General features: G+C 44.0%; 1 protein-coding gene across 2 annotated transcripts in view; it reads left to right on the forward strand.

Annotated features, from left to right (window-relative positions):
* The first annotated feature begins 3,176 nt into the window (after positions 1 to 3,176).
* Positions 3,177 to 20,164, forward strand: part of Pamr1 (peptidase domain containing associated with muscle regeneration 1) — an 86,674-nt gene continuing 69,686 nt past the window's right edge. Inside the window, exons 1-2 of one of the 2 annotated variants that reach the window (XM_036186094.1) lie at positions 3,701 to 3,729; positions 4,308 to 4,423. In XM_036186094.1, coding sequence (XP_036041987.1) covers positions 4,318 to 4,423 — 106 coding nt within the window. In that variant the 5' untranslated portion in view covers positions 3,701 to 3,729; positions 4,308 to 4,317. Of the gene's footprint in view, positions 3,730 to 4,307; positions 4,424 to 20,164 lie in introns of both variants that reach the window. The other variant, XM_036186095.1, reaches the window with a different exon arrangement.

Here is a 20,164-nt window from a genome sequence, read left to right on the forward strand (position 1 = left end):
TTTAGAACTACTCTAAACTCTATGTTAAAAATGGTACTGATATTAATGCAGCACAGGGATCTACCCTTGTATCAGAAAAGAGATTTCAGCCAAGTTGCACAGCCTCAGATAAACTACTAACGTTTTCATATCACAGCTTTGCAGGTCCCCTCTCAGCCCAGCAGTTCCTGTGAAGTTCAACAGAACATTATCCAATGGTCTCTGTTTTCAATTATCCACATTGATGTTCACACTTCTTTGTACAGCAGAGTTTTGTTTTTTGTTTTTTTCAGAATGATTTCCAAGTTCTCTTGCCCAACGAAACCTCCAAACTCAAATTAGTGACTTAAACTAGCATGTAAACTCCTGTGGGGATTCCAGAAACAAAAAGGGGTGTATTCTCAGTTCTTAGCTCCAGAGAGGTAAGGAGCTGCAACCAGGGACTCCCTTAGGATGCAGCCAATCAGGCTTATAAAGGAGGGAGATCTCTTTTTTTCTCTGTAACCATCTTGCAATCATTGACTGGGGTCCTGTCAACTAGACAGTAGAAGACAGATTAATAAAAAGAAAACCAAATATACAATCCATATACCTGGGCATACACATGTGTGTATGCATATTTGTGTGTATGGGTCCCATACATGTGTGTATAGTTCACATACATGTATGTATGCCTGTATGTAAAGGACAGCCTCAGGCTATTCTTCTCAGGAATGCTGTCTACCTCCTTTGAGACAGGATCTCTCATGGGCTGGTTGCTCACCTATTAGGCTAGACTGGCTGGCTAGCAAACCAGGGCGGTCTTCCTGGGGCTGTATTACAAGAATGCACCACTATACCTAGTGTCTATAGAGCATCTTAGCAGAGCGATGCATTTGTGGGGAAGTGTCAAGGACGAGGATGATGAGTTTCCAGGGGTGAAATTGAGAGAAGGCATAACTATGCAAGGGACCTGTTGGGAGACGAGCACTGGATAGTAGGGTTTGTATATCAGTTCCTCCAGGCTCATGAGGGTTATAGTGACTAACTTGTGCATTTCCTCACATAGACAGGAAATGGGGACTCCTTTATAAATGAGGTTTTCCAGATGCAATGAACACGAAGTTTTTCTTACATCAGTTAGCCTCAGCTCAGTCTTTTTGTCAGAGTGGCGTGCTTGGATGATGTGCTTGCTGCTCTTCAGGCGCATCACCTGGAATGCAACCTGTCCAGCGTACAGCGGCCATATGGAGGAGGCTGCTGTGTACTGGTGCAGTTTTAACTTTGAAGCCGTATAGCATGCTGGTTAGTGCTATAGACTGTGGGTCTGAGAGCTAAAGGTCCAAACCCCAGCTGTGCCCCTTACTTGTGTGACATTAGATGAGTTAACTCTCAAGGGGTCATTTCTCTATTTATGGGAAAGAGGATTGGGCAATGGAGGCAGAGGAAAGAAAGAAATGGTCCTGTCACCTGTTAGCAGACTCAAGAGGCCTAAATATTCACAATGCTTTGAGTAACAAGAATTGTATTCTCCACACACAAGCCTATAACAACTCAGATAATCATTGTTAGTCAACATCCACAGATATTTAGAAATGGAGCCTCCTCTGTCCCATTGCCATTACCAAAGGACCAGGAATGGTTGGCCAGCACCAGAGCACACGTCTTTTCTCTAGTCTCTCTTTGCCTTGCACTCTTTCAGATATTCTGCTTTTTGTCATTTTTCTTCTCTTTAATGCCATTCTTGGTGCCCATTTATACAAATATCTGCTGGACAGAGAAGTTGACAGTGAGGAAGAAAGCCCACACTGTGTGTTTCCTCAACGTCAGTCTCAGTATAGACAACGATGATGCCTAACACTTATTTATAACAGTCAGTGTGTGCTAGGTTGTGTAGTATCCTTGCATGTATAATCTCATTCCATTTTCCCAAGAGTCTCCAAAAGTTCTATATCCAAATCAGCAGGCAGCAGGAAGAGAGAGGGAGACACTGGGCCTGGCTTGAGCATCTAAGACCTCAAAGTCCACTCTCATTGATACACTTCCTCCAACAAAGCCGTGCCTACTCCAACAAGGCCACACCCCTAATAGTGCCAGCCCCTATGCCTATGGGGGCCATATTCATTCAAACCACCATAGTGAATATATACAAGTTTTGAGATTAGCTCATAAATACATGTTGTTTCCTAATGGCACTGGTACTGGTTCAGCCTTCCTTCTAGAAAATTCTCTCTACTCTCCTCCATGGGTGGAGATCCTACTTTTTTCACTAGTTTCTGGTCTGGAAGAATCACCCATGTCTCATAAGTTTGTGTTTAATCTGACATCACAAACTAGTACTGGCGTAGCTCAGAGCTCCAGGTCAGTATTAGATTTGAGTATATCTAGCTTTGCCATTGGTTCATTGATCTTATGCAAGTCACTTAAAGTCTGAATCTTTCTGTTTCCAGAATCTGTAGAAAATGCTACTGATTGTACATCTTGACTACAATGGTTAAATCTACTTTTATGTGAGTTTTACCTTTGAAGCCATATAGCATAGTGGTTAGGGCTACAGCCTGTAGGTCTGAGAGCCACAGGCCCAAACCCCAGCTGTGCCCCTTACTTGTGTGACCTTCGATGAGTTCACTCTCAAGGGCTCATTTCCCTGTTTGTGGGAAAGAGGCACTAGGGTCCTGCCTGTATGTACTGGGAAGTACTTCTTGCAGCTGAACTCACTGTCATGGGCTTTGTGGGGAGATCAGGGTTTCCCCGGTAGCCTGCGTATGCAAAGGGCCTGGTTTCTGAACTGCAATTGCTCGGAGGAGAAAAGGGGAAAGGGAGCTTGGAGGTAGAGTAGGAAGGAGTGTTGAGAGAAGAGAACAGGTGGGTTTCCAACACCTATCGGGGAGGAGCGTACACTGCCTCACACGGAGGTCGGAGGAGACAGTCTCTCCTTCCTTGGGTTTCAGGGATTACATTCAGGTCCTAGCGCTTGAACAGTAAACAGTTCTGCCATTGTGCTGCGCCCCGTCCGCCCCCAGGCCACTTTCTAATCTGGCTCAGCCTGGCCGGTCCAGGGAATCTACAGCCAACACTTGTTCCAGCCTCCCACGTTCAACCTTCCATGTCCAATCTTTCTCAGCCTTCCATCATCAGCCAGCCTTCCATCTCAGGCTCCAGTCCCACCCTGCCTTTCTCAGCCTCCCATCCCCGCCCCATCTAGCCTCCTACACCTTCAACCCTAGCTTCTCAGCTCAGTTTTCTAGCTCAGGGTTTGTGGTGGTATGGGACGTTTTTGAGTGAGCATGGCTCCTAACCTCATATGAGAGGTCCCACAACCATTACTACTTCTGGTCCCAGCCAGGTGCTGCCCGCCACTCATCTCTACCCTCATCCCCACCAGAGGTTAACCACGGAAGTCCAGCGTGAAGGAGCTGACCCTGGTGTCCCGCAGCTTTCCCGTCGGTCGAGATGCACCAGCCTCCAGGCGTGGCCACGTTTTCCCCGAGCTTCTCAAGGGTTAAGAGGAGAGCTTCGGGCTGACGTCGCTCTGGCCGAAGGTGGCTCCCCTCTCCGAGGGTGGGAGAGCCCAGCGGGCTGAAACCCGAGCTGCCGCTCAGCTGGGACTTGGGGAGGTCCCAGCAAGCGCAGAGCCTGCTGCCCAGCTCTGGCTCAGGCGTCACCAGTCATTCGGCACCGGTGCAGCAGCGGGAACCATGGAGCTGGACCGCTGGGCGCAGTTGGGGCTGGCGTTCCTGCAGCTCCTTCTCATCTCATCCTTGCCAAGAGGTACTGTTAGTGACTGGAAGCCCTCCTGGGGGCTCACGGGGAGCCGGACCAGGCTGGGGGGTGTTGCAGTGACAATCTGGGGTGCCTGGTGGTTCTGATGCCCCTGTTGTCTTCCCTGAGAACTGGCTAATGCTTCATTCCTAATTGTGGGGCTGGACTATGTCCGGAAAGAAGAGAGCTCCTATGCTATCTGTCTGTCTGTCTACCTACCTCTCTATCTATTTTTTTTTTTTTTTTTTAAGTACCACATTGCCCTGGGGAGTCCATTCCCTGTGAGTTACTGGTTCTGATTTGCAAAATCAAAGTTTCCTGAGAAAGCACTCGCACAGGGGTGAAGAGCAGGGATTGAGTGGGTATTTTTCTAATGAACTCCTGCTTGGTAAAGTCTCAAGGTGAGAGAACTCTTCCTAGCAGATCCCCAGCGAAGGGGATGTGCTCACTCAGAAAATAACCCACATCCTGGGAAATGTAAAGCAGAAGCTTGGAGAAACTGGGCAACCTCTTTCTGGGGGTGCAGTGTTTGGTTTGAAATAGTTCTGGCTCCTTTGTTTCTCACATGTTCTATTTCTGACCCACAGTTCCCAGGAGATGGATGGGCTCCTAGGGGCACAAGAGCTTGGGACAGGACATGGTTTACAGCAGCCTCTTGACAGATCATGGAGCAAAAGCCAGGGAATGGCAGGTCTCAGAAGAGGTCCGTAGTAGGTGGGAAGCAGGGGCTTCTGTCTGCATCTGTCTTGGGTGGTTGGAAGAGTGAGGTGTGAGAAGGTGAGGTTGAAAGGGTGGGTGAAGGCAGAGGAAGAAGACTGAGATGTCAGATGGGAGGGTGGAGGCGCGAGGAAGTGAGGCTGGAGGGACAGGTGTGACTCTTGGAGAGGTGAAGTACGGAGTTGGAGAGGTGAGGTGTGAGAAGAGGAGGTAAGACCTCATCAGATGAGCACAGCTGAGATTTGCCTAGGAGGGGGAGCTTGCTTGGGGGAAGGGCACCTGTGAGCCCTTCCTGCAGCCTTTCTGGGCTGGTTGGCCATACCCCCTGTGCACCATATACAAAAGAGGGTGCTTTGCTCTCGCAGGTGGCTGGCGAGTGCCTGAGAAAGACACAGAAGTGGAATGGTGCTGAACGCAGTGGCCTGCTGCAGAAAAAGAGAACATGGCCTTCAGAAGCTTCCCTTTACGTCAACACAAAGCCTAGAAACACAAGACTGCCCTTCCCATGTTTGGTTAATAATTTCCATGTCCAGGAGCCTGCCTGTGTTCAGCTAACTCTTCCTTAATGATTTACTGTCTGAATGGTGGGAGTGTTTGGGCTGGATATATATCTCAGTGGTATGGAGCTTGCCTGAAGATGGTGAGCTTGTCTCCTCCAAATTTCACCTCACTGACATCTTGATACAGTACTGAATGAAGGGAGAAGCAGCCCTTGAGGAGGGCTCATAATCCAAACATCCTAAACACTAAGGATGACTTAAGGACTCTGCATTAAGCCCATCCGCATTTCTTCTTTGCCTTTTGGATACAAATCTCTAGGTGTGCTAGGTGGCCTAGACCCACTCTAGAGGGTCCTGCTTCCTCTAAGTTCCAGGGTCCAGTGCACCAGACCCCCAGGATGCCGCCAACATTTCCCTGCTTAGTTTCTGTGCAGTGGCAAGTGAGACAACCTCACCCCATACAAGTTAGGAAACACCGCTCAACTTGCCCAGGGGCTGAGAAAACTCATTTATTGTTGACCTAAGAATCTCTTTTACCTTTTGCTAGGGAAAAGCTCGGAGGAGGGTGTGAGGTGAGCTGTCAGCCAAGCTGCTGGCTGAACCAAACAGCAGCTTTATGTGTTTAGCATGATTATCCATTATTGAGCTCAGGGCAGAAGGCAGAGTGGAGAAGGAAAGTATTTCTTACTGCAGGGAATGAATCTACTCCCTGGGCCTGTCAAGAAAAGCTTGGCAGGCCATTTCCTTTAATTACTTTTCTAAAAAGAGTATCTGGTATGTAAACACCCTGTGGGTTGGTCTGAGGAAGTTGTTGTTGTTCAGGGACATGTGATTCACATTGGAGGAGGAGAATCTAAACTTGGGGCCAAGTGATAAACCTAACATAAACAGCATGTGAGGGGGAAACCCAACTCCGCTGACTCCACCAGACAGCAGCGGAGCTGCCAGCGGGACTCTGCCTAAGAGGAAAAACCTCATCGGAAATATGGGGCTCTGGGGAAATGAAATCTTAATACGGATCGCTTCACAAGTGTTGCTTCCAACAGACGCTAGCGTGTAAAGAATGCACACAAGTGCAAATGGGGAAGAGAACTGGAAGCACAGATATTCAGTGAGCAGCAGCAGCCGGCTGAGAAAGGGAATGTGGGGAATAAGCCAGGGAGAAGGAGTGACCAGAAAAAAAATTAGAGGTTCTTTATAACGGATACGTTAGCACATTCCAAGGAGAGCTATGGAAATCAGCCTTCTTAGCAGGGGTGGAGTTGTGCGAGGAGGATGAAGAGGCTGTTCCCTAACATCTTCTCTGAGAATGCCTGGCATCCCAACAGGAAAATAATTTCATGGTGGATGCACTTCAGACACAGGACCCGGAGGCCCCTGAGCTGAATCTGACCTGAAAGTATCCTCCCTGAGGACTAGCTCTCATGGTACCATCATGCCAGTTCTGTCTCTCCAGTGTAGCCCAAAGAGGGAAACAACCAGCAGTCCTACCCAGCAATGATGCCTGTGAACCACAACAACCAGCATGGCACAATAATCCCAAAAGTGCAGTAGTGGCATGCATACCTTGGTGGTAACCAACAGCTCCCTAATTGTACTTAAGACCTGTTCAACGAGAGGGAAGCCACTGTGTGACTCCATTTATGAGTGCCACACTTACTTTTCTATTGCTTTGACAAAACACCATGAGCCAGGCAACTAACAGGAGAAACAGTTTAACTGGGCTTACAGTTCCTGAGGGCTAGAGATTATGATGGCAGAGGAAGGGGCTGGAAGTGGGTAGCTGGAGCAGTAGCTGAGAGCTCACACTGGCAGAGAGAAAAAACTGGGAATGGTGCTAGTCTTTTGTAACCTCAAAGCCCTCTCCCAGTGACACACCTCTTCCAACAAGGCCATACCTCTTAATCTTTCCCAAACAGTTCCACCAACTGGGGACCAAGGATTCAAACCTATGAGCCTCAGGGGGCCACTATCATTCAAACCACCACAGTGAGGAGCAGTGAAATTCATTAAGATGGAAATTAAGATGTCAGTGCCAGGGCCTGCAAGAAGTAATTGGAAGTTAGTGTTTAATGAATACTGACCTGTGTCTTGATATGATGAAAAGGTTTTGGCAATAAGTGTTGGTGACTGTATGACATCAACAATGTGAATGTTGATGACAATGAACTATGATGTGTGTGTGTGTGTGTGTGTGTGTGTGTGTGTGTGTGTGTGTATGAGCAGTTAGTGAGTTATAAAGATAATTGTGTTACATATATTTTCCTACAATAAAAAATTCTTTTGGGGAATGGCAAGTGGTTCATGCCTATAATCTTAGAACTTGGCAGGAGAACTGCAATTTTGAGGCTAGCCTAGGCTACATCATGAGACTCCCCTTCTAGACGCTAAATAAATACATAAAAATATCTAAAGATGTTAGTGGAGCCTTAGGTAAACTTCAGCTGCATAGTTTTTAAGATCACATTACCTTGTAACCTTTTATCTAGACCATCTAACCTTGATAAAGCTTAAGGTACACAAAACAGAGACAGCCCTTGCCATTCTTGTTAGGAGGGTACTATTGCTCTGTCTTGGGTAGTTGGGGTGCTGAGAGAGACCACAGAGCCAGGAACTGCACACTGATCACCCAGGAGCTATATGACCTTACATGACCTGAAGTATCTAGAGGGACACAGTATTTGAACCTGAATGTGCTGAGGGAGGCTGGCTCCTCTCTGCAGTTGGTACATTCCACCTTCTCATGTTGATATTGGCTGCCAGCAACTGAGTTTCTGCTAGACGTTCTTGAAGGGACAAAACAGAAGGAAGAGGGTGGGGGAGAACACAGAAGGCTGGAGCTCCCGCTCTATGTCTGTATAACCCTCCACTATGTTCCAACCCACAAGTTTCATAGGACCTGGTCTTGCTTCTCTCTGTGACTCCTTACTCTTTGGTTCAGTATTTAACTCCCATGAATATCCTTGAGTATGAGCTTGTGGTGGAAGCTGAGGGTGAGGCTGGTTCTATGCCTGGTCACAAACTGTCAATGAAATACTTTGGAGCAAAGAATTCAGAAGTGGGAGTGTCACAGAGCATGTAAGGCCCTTGTGAATACTCCGAGTCTTGGGCAGCCTTTTAATGTCACTGGCATAGAATGGGAATTTGACTCAGTCTTGCCTACATTTGGGTTACACTGGAGAGACAGAACTGGCAGAGACCACAGTGCCTAAGGGGCCTACGATTGGCCTCAAGTTAGAAAATTATTTCCATCTGGCCAATTAGGGAAGAGAAAACCCTGATGCTGAAGCAAACTTCTCCACCTGCCCCCACCAAGACCAGCTCTAGACGCTGCAACTGATTTGAGGTGTGTGCATGTTGGAAAAAGTGCCATATCCATGACAAATGGGGAAGGGTGTGATCTCTTCCTCAACGTGGAGAAGGGACTGTCAGCCTCACTTCAAGGCTATTTAGAGTTACAAGCACTCAGCCTCCTCTCCTCTTCCTATGTTTTCAATGGAAGCTAAATGCAGTGTTTACATGTTCCAGCTCACAAATTCCAGAATGAAGAACTCAGAGGCCAGCCAGAGCACCCTAGCCACCAGATCAGCAGTGGAAAGCCCACCAGATTCTAAGACTGGTCCTCGTTGAAGAAATATGTCAGTCATTGTAAGATTCTGAGCCAAAGCTATAGGCTTATAATGGAGAAAAAGAAGTTTTTTTTTTTTTTTTTTGTTTTTTTTTTTTAATATGACAACCTAAGCCTCATATCTGTAAACAGCAGCCTTCAAGGAAGGTGGAAAACTAAAGCTGGCTAGAATGTTCCAGGCTTTGAAGCAGTGTGACTCTGTTTACCACACCCTACTCCACTCCTATCATATTTCCAGATTGCAGTGACCTGTGAGATAGACTCAGGTCTTGTAGGTTGAGAATGGAGTAAATAGGGATTGCATGTCAAATTCTTCACTGTTGGTGAAATCCCAAAATATTTGCAACTTTGGAGACAACTTTGAAGGGGCTTCTGTCATATTATACTCTACCTGAGAGATTTACTTCCAAATTTGATTACTCAAACAACTGATGATTTATGTTTATGATGAATACATTATATGCACATATATGTGTATATATATTTAATTTTTGCAATAGACATAGGAAGAAATAGGATTATGAGCTTAAGTTCACATGTGGAAGAACTTGGGCAAAGTTTCAGTCCTTGCCCAGGTTGGATGTTGAGTGCCCGTCCTGAATGCAGACAGACAGACTGATTGCATAAGGCATGGACAGTAATGGTACAAACAGTACCACAGTAAGCAGCAGGTTCAACCAGAAGAAATGATGACAGACCCTGACGTCTGACTATCCCTTGGATGCTACAAGTGCTCAGCCTGGCCCAAATGAGGGCATCTGCTCACCTCTGTGGAAGAGGATGTGGAGAAAATAGAAAAATCAGCTTCAGTGGAACCACACGGATTCTGAGAGGACCATTCTACAGAGGAAAGGACTGCTAAGCAGACTCCAAACCCAACCAGGTTCAGAGATGGCTGTCCAAAGGGTTGCCTACTCTGGTTAGATATGGGAAGTGGGAGTGGGAATTTTCCTCATGGTCAGTTTTTGTAATCGGAATCACGTGTATGTTTGTAGGAGAAGAGCCTGACTGAACATGAGACGGATTTCATGTTTGGCCTCAACACTATGTATTCTTGCTTTTTTATGGATTGGTTCTGTCAGGGTCATCAGCTGAACACTTGTAAGCCATGGGATAGGAGGAGCTGGCCCCTAAGCTTATTTTCCTTTCTTTTTTGGCTTAACATAGCTGATGGATATTGCAGGAGATGGAGACTTCCCCATAAACATCAGGATGCCTTTTACCAAGTCATTTCAACCTGGAGTATGCAGTGCCTGCCAGACACCATCATCCTGGGTTTTGTGCCACATAGAGCAAAGACCCCTATTTCTTCCACCCTTCAGCCTCCACAGTTGGATAAAAACTTCACTCCTGCAAGCATGGTGTGTTCACCGCTGCCCTCACAGAGCTTCCTGCTGTCTCGGAGGGCTGAGTTAGTGGTTTGGCAATATGTGTCTACATAAGTAGACGTCTGGTCGGTTGGTTTTGTGATTGGAAAACCATGGCTACTGCTATTGCCAAAATGGAGCAAGGAACATATTTAGCCAACTGGAGCTTACAGGGAGACTTAGTGATTTTCTTCATACCCTGAACTTGGGTTTAAAAAAATCCCAGGCACTTTAATGCAAAACCCTTGAGTGGAGGGGGGAATCTCAGTCCAATATACTTTAATTGATTAAACTGTTTGAGGACTATGAGGAACAAATACTGGTATTTTCAAACCCACTTTCCCTTCCATTACTTTAAAAGATTTCACTATAGGTGACCAATGAACCTCCTTGATCACATGATCCCTCTTTTAGAATTAACAATAAAGATGGAGGATGTCTTAGGTGTCCTAAGACATGGCACCTGCGCTTATATTACAGCTGGGAAATTCTCTCATATTTCCAACATACCCCTGTCTTATCTGAATTTAAGCACAAGGGAAGATGTGGCTGGAGGCAAAGTATCTTTGTCTGAGACTTCTTGGCCTGGCTTTCTGCCTCTAGGGGATGTACTGTCCTCTTTCAAATGGTGCCCAGCATCTTCTCTGGGTAAGACTGGCTTCCTTGGCTCATGTGTCAACATAATACTGTCTGGAGCCTTATAGAAATGTGACACAATCTTTAATAGACAGAAATGTCCAGCTTGATGGATATGATGAATCTCCAGATTCCACATAAGGATGGAAATATTGTAGCAAGAGAAGTGTCGAACATCCATCTTTGTCACAAATAGCCTTCACTTCAGCAATTACTCCTGCCTCATGTGTCCATACTCATGTATCTATTCAGCAATGTTTAGTGAGTACCTTTCAGGCACCAAGAAATTTTCTAGGTGCTGGGATATCACGATAAATAAGATGAAGTCCTTTTCTTAAAAACATTTGCAACCTGTTGAGATAATTTGGCGTTCATCCTAGCAATTTCCTCCCAGTGTGACTTTCACAAATTGCAAGTCCGGTTGATGTTTAATACCAAAAGAGAGGATCCAGGATGCTGTGATGATATAAGCCTGGGGATGTAGAGATTAATAATAAACAAAGTGCTGTATAGAGTCCAGCAACACAGAAAGCCATTGTTAGCAGATCACAAAGTTGTTTTGCCATAGAGCATTCTTGGCATAATATCTTACATGCTGGGTAGAATTAGTGCTTCATGGGATACAGTTGTAAAAATTCTAGTCTCTCACTCACAATGAGTAAAACATTGAAGAATATCTTACCTCTACCGAAGAAAAGGTAAAAAAAGGGCATTTTAAAGCTCCAAAAGTATGGGCTTCTCTTCAGACTTTTCTTTTTAAAGGTGTTGCTACTAGTACTTGCCAAGATATTGAAAGGATCCTATGGAAGATGATGCATTCATTTCCTGCATTCAAGTTGCTTTCAGCAATATGATTGGCCTGGGGTCATTGGACATTCTGGGGTGTGAGTCTGACTGATTAACACTCATAGTGGTGTGATAGTGCTGAGGAGTGATAAGGCTTGTGACTTGACTTCCCAACTAGATGCATCCCCACTTCAAGAACAATGGGAATAATTGAGTATTCTTTGAATTTGTGGGAGCACTGGAGACCTATACCCACCCCTCCTAATCCACCTCTGTTCCCCTTGTCCCCAATCTAGTCTCCTGTTATTTTCTTATTACTTCTGGAATCATTTACACACAATAACTGATTTGTACAGCCCGGAAGTAGTGTAGCTGTTTGCAGCTGGGACATAGTCCATGGAGATGGCACATGCATTTCAGTTGTTCATTGGGCCTTTGCTTGCTATTTCTGCGAGTTTGTTTTCTTCCTTTACAAAATATTGTTCTTGTTGGCATGCAACACGTTTTCTGTCTTGGCCCCTACACTGCCTGCCTCCTCTCTGCCCAAACTTGTTTCAGATGCAACGACAACACTGGCCATGGGGGAGAAACAAAAGCAGCTGTTCCTATAAAAGGCATCTTGTCTAAGTGGACTTGGGAACACATGATCTCAGAGATTCAGCTCCCACTCACCATGTATATGAGGTTCATCTTTGACGTGAATGTCTTGGTATGAGTATATTCACATTTACTTGTGTGTATACACAGAAGAATAAAAGTATAGATTGAATGCATATATATATGTGTGTGTGTGTGTGTGTGTGTGTGTGTGTGTGTGTGTGTGTGTGTGTGTGTGTGATATGTATACCTGGGATCTAGTGTGTTACGATTTAAAACACAAGTTGGTATCAAATCTCAGATCCATCATTTGCCACTATTTTCCTCTTTACTTATTCTACCTTTCTTGGGTGATCGTATCACCTCCTAAGTTATAGACTAAGGATAATGATTGCTATAGTCCAGGTTTATTGAAAGATTTAAATGGAACAATTTAGAGTAGTTAGCACATTGCCTGGAAGATAGGGAATATTCAGGAGACTAAAGTCTTCCACCTGCTCCTTTCTTTTAAAAATATTCATGTATGCCATGCATACTGACCATTCTCACTCCTCCCCTCCCCAACACCTCATCCATCTCCCCACAGATCTTCCTTTCATGTTCACTCAATTCATTTTGTTTTCTGATCCATTAAGATTAGCCAAAGCTATCCGTGCGACCACAGGTTTGAACTACCATATATCCATCAGAGCCTGGTAGATTCAGCAGAGGACACACAAAATACAGTGATTTCTCCTCTTCCAGCTTCTTTTGACAGCCAATAGACATATCATGGCCTCCCCTTCCTTAATTGATTGTTGGGAGGGCTGGCTTTGTGAGTAACCACAGTTGTGTGAGTTAATGATAGCAATGATTGTGCTGAGTCTGGAGAATAGTATTTCATGGCTCTTCCTATCCAGTCTTGCTTATCTCAGTAGCATAAATTTCACAATGGAGAATGGAGACCAGCAAAAACAGGCTTCTTCAAATATAGTAGTAAGAAACTTACATGGTCCTCTTGAGGCCCACTTTATCTACCCTTAGTCTCATTCTATTCATTGGTGATTCTGTTAAAGAAAAAAAATCCCCAAACACTCAACATATATTTATGCCATATGAAACGTGCTCTCTTCCTTTGGTTTTGCCATCCATGCATTCTCCAGCCTTAGGGGAAATGCTTTCATATTCTGTGCCTTAATGTCTCTTTATTTGAAATGAGACCAATGGCAGGAATTTACAGGGACTCAGGAGACAGTGTTTAGCAGAAGAAATTATTCTGGGACAGTTATATTGCAGCATAAACACTGAGGTTCCCTGAATAGCATGAAGATGAAACACTACCAATAACTATCCACTGTGGATTAGCCAGACACCCTCAGTGAGAAGTTCCCTTCATCTTGTTCTAGCTTCTAGGCTGGAGGAGATTACTATAGCAAGGGCTAGACTGCCTGAGTTGCCATGAACCTCAGGGGTCAAGGACTGATGGGACTTACCATCTCCCTTTCTTGTCTTCCTGCACTTGGTATCTATTATTAGTCAGCTGTCTTTAGCAGAAGGAGAATCTGGCTTCCACTGGCATTGGTGAATATGGCTATGAAGACAGTAACACTAACTTTATGAGCTCTTGGCAATGATATGATGGGCCCGGGCATGTCCAACCTTTTGATTTTTCAATGTATTGTTGTCATATACAAAGCTTACCTAAAAATGGCTCAATAGAGTCACTAAAAAAAATAGCCAAAGCATGATGTACTTTTATGGTTTTGTGTTGGGATGCATTCATGGCTATCTTTGAGTGGACTGTGGATTGGACACCCATGGTAATCCTGGTAACATCCTCATTTCAGAAGACTTTGAAGTGTGGAAGATTAGGAACAAGGAAGTGGTTTGTAGAAAGCCTGGGAAATACAGATTGGATATTAAAGGCATTCCTTAAATTTCATCATTTATTGCCAAGTGCGTTTAGATGCATCATTCAACTGTTTTTTTTTTTTTTGTTGTTGTTGTTTTTAACAATTTCTTTTTGTTACTTTTAATTCTTTGTAGGTGTGTGTGTCCGAGTGTGGGTATGTGCACATGAGTGAAGATGCTCAAAGAGGTCAGAGGTATCAGATCCCCTTTGTAAGTGGGTGTTGGAAACTGTCCTCTGGAATAACAGCAAGTGCTCCCAACCACCAAGCCTTCTCTCTAGCCCATAGCATTTTTTCCCGGTAGCCAATGCTAATAAAAAAGAAGAAAATTTGTCCACCTTATATTCTCAAATTCAAAATAAGCAGATCCAGCTGTCCTTGAAGGACTTTTGCACCACAGTTGTTGAGGATTAAGGCGACTGGGGAGTTTCTCCAAGACTGGAGGCTTTGAGTTCCCTTTGGCTGTGGATGTGGAATTTCCATTTCTAAAGAAATGCAGCAGGAGGTGATATATGCCCTATTAAAAGCTACCCGAATGAGAGGCATGGTTTGACTATATTCCCTAGTTTTATACATAGGAGAGTTAATCCCCAAGTTCATCTATGAAGTAGAAGTGGGACTTTGGAAGATGTTTAGGTCTATTCATGAACGGATTAGCCCTTGGGTTTTAGAGGAAGTGGCTTCATCATATAAAAGTGAAGTCCTCTAGCCTGCTTGCACTATCTAACCTGATGAAGCCCTCCATCTAATATTATGTAGAAAGAAGACTCTCACCAGAAGCTGAGAAAGTTCCCATGGTATGGTTTTAGACTTCCCAGCATTCAGCACGATGAGCTAAATAAAGCTATACTCTTTATAAGTTATCCAGTCTTGTGTGTTTTGTTAGAGCAACAAAAATGGACTTAGACAGGATGAGTTAGAGGAAAGAGAATAAGATCTAAAGGCAGGCGGGAAGAACCAAGAATGGTTCAAAGAAACAGGAAACAATTGCTTGAAATGCTGTGTATTCATGAACCTGTGGAGAACACACTGTTTCTCACCCTCTTCATTCTCTGGGATTTAAACAAAGATGTTATTTGAAAAAGAAAAATTAAACAGCAAATGATGGTGAAGTTTGAAAATTGTGCAATTCTTCTTCCTTCACGGTCATTGTCATCTTTGATCTCATCCCTTTGTGGCTTCAGGGAGAGCCTGTGGCAAGATGTCCTGTCTATGACTATCTATCAGTACAAAAGGGGAATGGGACCTGTGGATGTGGATCCAGAGCATAGGGTTCCTTCAAGGGTTTCTTCACTGAGGAGTCAGGGACACCATCCTGGATTTTTAGTCAAGTGGGGAGGGAGAAGCCATATAAGTCTAACTTTTCATGGACTGGAAGGAGGCTGGCTAAAGCAGCACAGTAAAGATGCAATTCTAAAAGGAGTGTTTAGTTTGTTTGAAAGACAGAAATCAGCCGGGGGGTGGTGGTGGTGGCGCACGCCTTTAATCCCAGCACTCGGGAGGCAAAGGCAGGCGGGTCTTTGTGAGTTCAAGGCTAGCCTGGGCTACCAAGCGAGATCCAGGAAAGGCGCAAAGCTACACAGAGAAACTCTGACTCAAAACAAAACAAAACAAAAAGAAAGAAATCTTGATTCTGTTTGTAGTGATGGTAACAGAATGGGCCTGAACTGGGGTATTCAGCACAGGTGCTGGTATAGATGAGAATGCCAATTTCTGATGCATACAGACAGAGTCTCAGCTCTGCCAAGTACTATGTATTATTGGTCAAGGTACTGAACCTTTTGTTGCCTCAATTTCTTCAACTATAAAATGGGAGACCATCATGCCATTGAGAATGAATTAACACATGGAAACACAAGGGAACAGTCTACCCTGTGCCCAGCTTAGAACAAGCTCCAATATATGGTAAGGCTGTTGTTGCCATTCAGAATCAGGGATAATGTCCGTGAGCCAGATCAGCACTGGTTAAGTGCTCTGATCCTAGAATCAGGCTGCCTGTATTTGAACTTTATTTCTGATATTTGTTGCTTATGTGACCTTGGATGTCTTAACTCCAGCCCATAAAATGGGGCGTTTCTTCTAAAGTCCTTCTTGGTGGCTGTCATTTTCAACTGCAGTGACATTGATGTGAGTGGATTGTTGTGAGGTCTAAATGAGCTAATATAGGTGAGTGACTTAAAACTGGATCAGGTCTAAACGTTGCTATCATTAAGCAGGGTACTCACCAATCATTTCTACAGCTCTAGGGGTATAACACTGTCTTCCCTGGGCTTACCTTTGTCACTCTTTGAAGCAGAGCTCTCTTTTGGATGGACTACTTACTGATAGGACCCAGAGTATGACTGCTGATCCTCATCCTGAGGATAAGAACACAGAGTATTTCCTGAGTCCTCTGCCTGTCACTTTGTTTTTACATTTCTCATGTTCCTTCTCATAACCATCAAGTACTATCAATATCTGCATTTTACACATGAGGGAATTGAGGCACAAGAAAGTTGATGAGCCATCCAAAGCTGCATACTAATAGATGGAGTCAAGAGTAAAGTTTTAGTCAAAAGTTGGTAGTCTGAGTCTCAACTGTTTCTATTTTTACCAATAATACTGATGCTCTCTTCTTAAATGTTATTTTTGTGTTTATGTGTGAATGGTAATGCATGTTCCTATACATGTTTGCATGTATATGGATACACATGTATGGGTATGTGCTTGTCAAAGGTTGTCGTCCTTGGTCACTTTCCATTTTATTTATTGAGGTAGGGTTTCTTTTTGACCCTGAAACTCATTGATTAGGATTCTCTGCCCCTCCGCCTCTGTAAGTGCAAACTTCTGAAGGAATTGTTTCTCCAGTTCATCAGCGATAGAAAGAGACCAGGGCCAGAGTCTATAATAGTCTTAAACTTGTTTAAAAGTCCAAAGTCTCTTCTGAGAGTCACGGCAATCTCTTAACTGCAATCCCTGTGAAGTCAAAATGAAAAAGCAGATCACATCCTTTCAATATATAATGGCACAGGATATATATTACTATTCCAAAAGGGAGGAGAGGGAATATAATGAGGAAATACTGGACCAAGGAAGGACCAAAACCATCTGGGCAAACTCCAAACTCTGCATCTCCATATCTGATATCAAAATGCTCTTCAGTTCTTCAGCTCCTTTCAGCTTTGTGCACTGCAATGCACTTCTTTTTCTGGGGCTGTTTCCACTTCCTGTTAGCAGCTTTCCTCGGCAGGTATCCCACAACTCTGGTGTGTGCAACTTTTTGGAATTTCCAACACAGTCCAGGCTTCACCTTCATAGCTTCATTCAATAAGCCCTCTAGGCCTCCACACAGGGACATCCCTGACATATATCTGGTCTTAGAGTCTTTCCTTAGCTGCAGAGGGAGAATCCATAACCCCTTTCTTCTATCCTTGACTCTAAAGCCTGACCACATGGCTGAAACTGCCAAGTTCTGATTCTTGCTGAGACTGGAGCATGACCCCCTCGTTCAAATACATTTTTTAAAAATCAGCTTTCTGTTTTCAATGGTTTCCTTCACTCCTAAGCTTGGCTGTCTTGGAACTTGCTCTGTAGACCAGGCTGCCCTTGAACTCTGAATTGTGGATGCCTTAGCCTCCTGAGTGCTGGGATTAAAGGCATGCACACACCATTACACATGCACCACTAGACTTTTCTTTAATTCCCTTCTTACAAATTGGAAGTTTAGCTGGGTAGGATCTTGCCCTGAGGTCACCACTATATTCCATTTAACATCAGGATTTTCTTTAATCTGTTTATTTCCTTGAACACAGGACTTAGCTCCATTCTACTTCCTGGTGCCCCCTTTCTCCTCAAATTGTACATTTTTAAAAATTTTTCCTTGTTCAGCTTGCTCCTTTTCATTATATATCTGCATAAGAGTGAACACTAATAACCACATGACAAAATCAATACTAGGTTGTTTTGAGATTTCCTCTGCCAAAGCAATTAATCCAAAACTCTTCAATTTAGCCTCAGACAGACTTTTTGGATAAGGGCAAAAAATAACTACATTCTTTGCCAAAGCATCCCAAAAACAATCTCTAGGCCACATATGTAGACAAATTACTAAACGGTCTTATAAATGAAGTAAATTCTGAAAGATCAGAGATACAGAACAAGCCACAGCTACCTCACCTTGACAACTTCTCAACTGATCCTGTTTCCTCAAACTGGAAGCCTCTGAGTCCTCATCCAAATGGATCTCAGCTGAACTGCTGCTAAAAGCTTAAAATCATCTAGTTCCCAGTCCTCATGCCTTATATACCTTTCTGCGTCCTGCTATCACTTCCTGGGATTAAAGGTGTGTGTCTTTCCCAAACAAGACATGGGATCTCAAGTGCTGGGATTAAAGGTATGTTTCACCATGGCTGGCTGTTTCTAGTGTGGCCTTGAACTCACAGAGATCCAGATGGATCTTTGCCTCTGGAGTTCTAGGATTAAAGGTATGTGCTGCCAATTGCCTAACCTCTATGTTTAATATAATGGCTGTTCTGTTCTCTGAGCCCCAGATAAGTTTATTGGGGTGCACAATGTATCAACCACACACATATTAGTATTATTCTCCTCTGAAACCTCTTGAGCCAGGCTCCCACAATTCAAATCACCCTAAGTACCACTGTCTTCCATGCTCCTATTAGTATATCCCATTAAAACCTACTTAAAGTGTTTAATCACTTTTCTAGTCCAAAGTCCCAAAGTGTTCCACATTCTTGCAGGCAAAAACATGGTCTGGCCTGTCATAGCAATACTCCAGTCCCTGTTACCAACTTCACTTAGTTAGGGTGTCTATCAATGCAAAGAAACACCATGACCAAAAAGCAAGTTGGGGAGGAAAGGGTTTATTCAGTTTACACTTCCACATTGCTGTTCAGTCAGGATAGGAACTCAAGTAGGGCAGGAACTTGGATGTAGGAGCTAATGGAGGGATGTTGCTTACATATTCAAACCACCACAGGGTGTTTCTCTGTGCTTCCATTAATAAGGTAACTAGGGTCCCTCCTTAGCCTTTCTTTCTTCCCTGGTAAAGTGGAGGCTGGAGTAAATGATTCTGACGCAAGAGAAAGCACACTATAAACCTCACTGGATCACTTTGAAGAAGACATTGCACAAAGAATACAGAAGTATATTCAAAGCTATGGAAATGCTAATGTGCCTCAGTGTGGTAGTTTAAATGGGATTGGCCCCTGTAATCCCATAGCCAGTGGTACTATTAGGAGGTGTGGCTTTGTTGGAGTAGATATGGCCTTGTTGTTCAGAAAACCACCCAGTGTCTCAGTTGGACTTCCTGTTGCCAGCAAGATGTAGGAGTCTCAGCTACTTCTCCAGCACCATGTCTGCCTTTACACCGCCATGCTCCCTGCTATGATGACAATGGAGTGATGTCTACTGCTGCTGTTATTTCTGTCAGTCTTAGGTTCTGAAACTGGACCTCAGCACCATCCTGAAACTCCTTGAATTTGTGCAGCTGAAATCAAGTCATTAGTGCACTCGTCCCACAATTGTAATTCCAGTAAATGGAGGAAACTTCCAAGACACTGCTCTTGTCTGCTTATTACACCTCAAATCTCCTTATCTCATTAACTCAAGCTACCACAGGATATATCATGTGTTCATTTTTTATTATTTATTTTGTTTTCAAGTGTGTGTGTGTGTGTGTGTGTGTGTGTGTATGGGGACATGTGCACCTATGTATAGAAGCTGGGAGAAGCATTATATCTCCTGGTACTAATTACAGGGGGTTGTGAGTCCCTCATTGTAGGGGCTAGGAACCTAACTCATGTCCTATGAGAGAGCAGCAGATGATCTTAACTGATGGGCTATCTCTGCAGCCCCATCTGCTTATTTATTACACGTCTATTTCAGAGACCACATTGCTGTGTCTTTCAAGCTGAGAGCGTAAAAAGGGCTGTGAACTTAGACTATGAAAAAAAGAGCTTTGTATGAACCTTTGAAGCAATGACCTCTATTTGTCACATCCCATCTTCCTGGAAATGGTCTCATCTTTACAAATAGATCAGTTTCTTTCTACGATTTTATTTAAATGACCCAACCTATTTTATTTAAAGGTCCTTTCACAACTACTTATTTTTGTAAGTTTCTCCTATCACAGTTTGTGATCCCCGGGGGGGTCATCTGACCCACATCTACTAATGATTGCTTGTGGAATGAGAACATTAATTCGTCAGTTCACCCATGCTCTTGGTACTCAGCCTCATAGGGAAATGAGGCACAGGATGATCATGTGACTTGCTGTGGGTTAGCCTGTCTCTGTGTGGACCCAGTGTATTCTAATTGATTTTTCAG

The sequence above is a fragment of the Onychomys torridus genome, chromosome 4 (genome assembly GCF_903995425.1).
Source record: "Onychomys torridus chromosome 4, mOncTor1.1, whole genome shotgun sequence".
NCBI classification, from domain to species: Eukaryota; Metazoa; Chordata; class Mammalia; order Rodentia; family Cricetidae; genus Onychomys; species Onychomys torridus.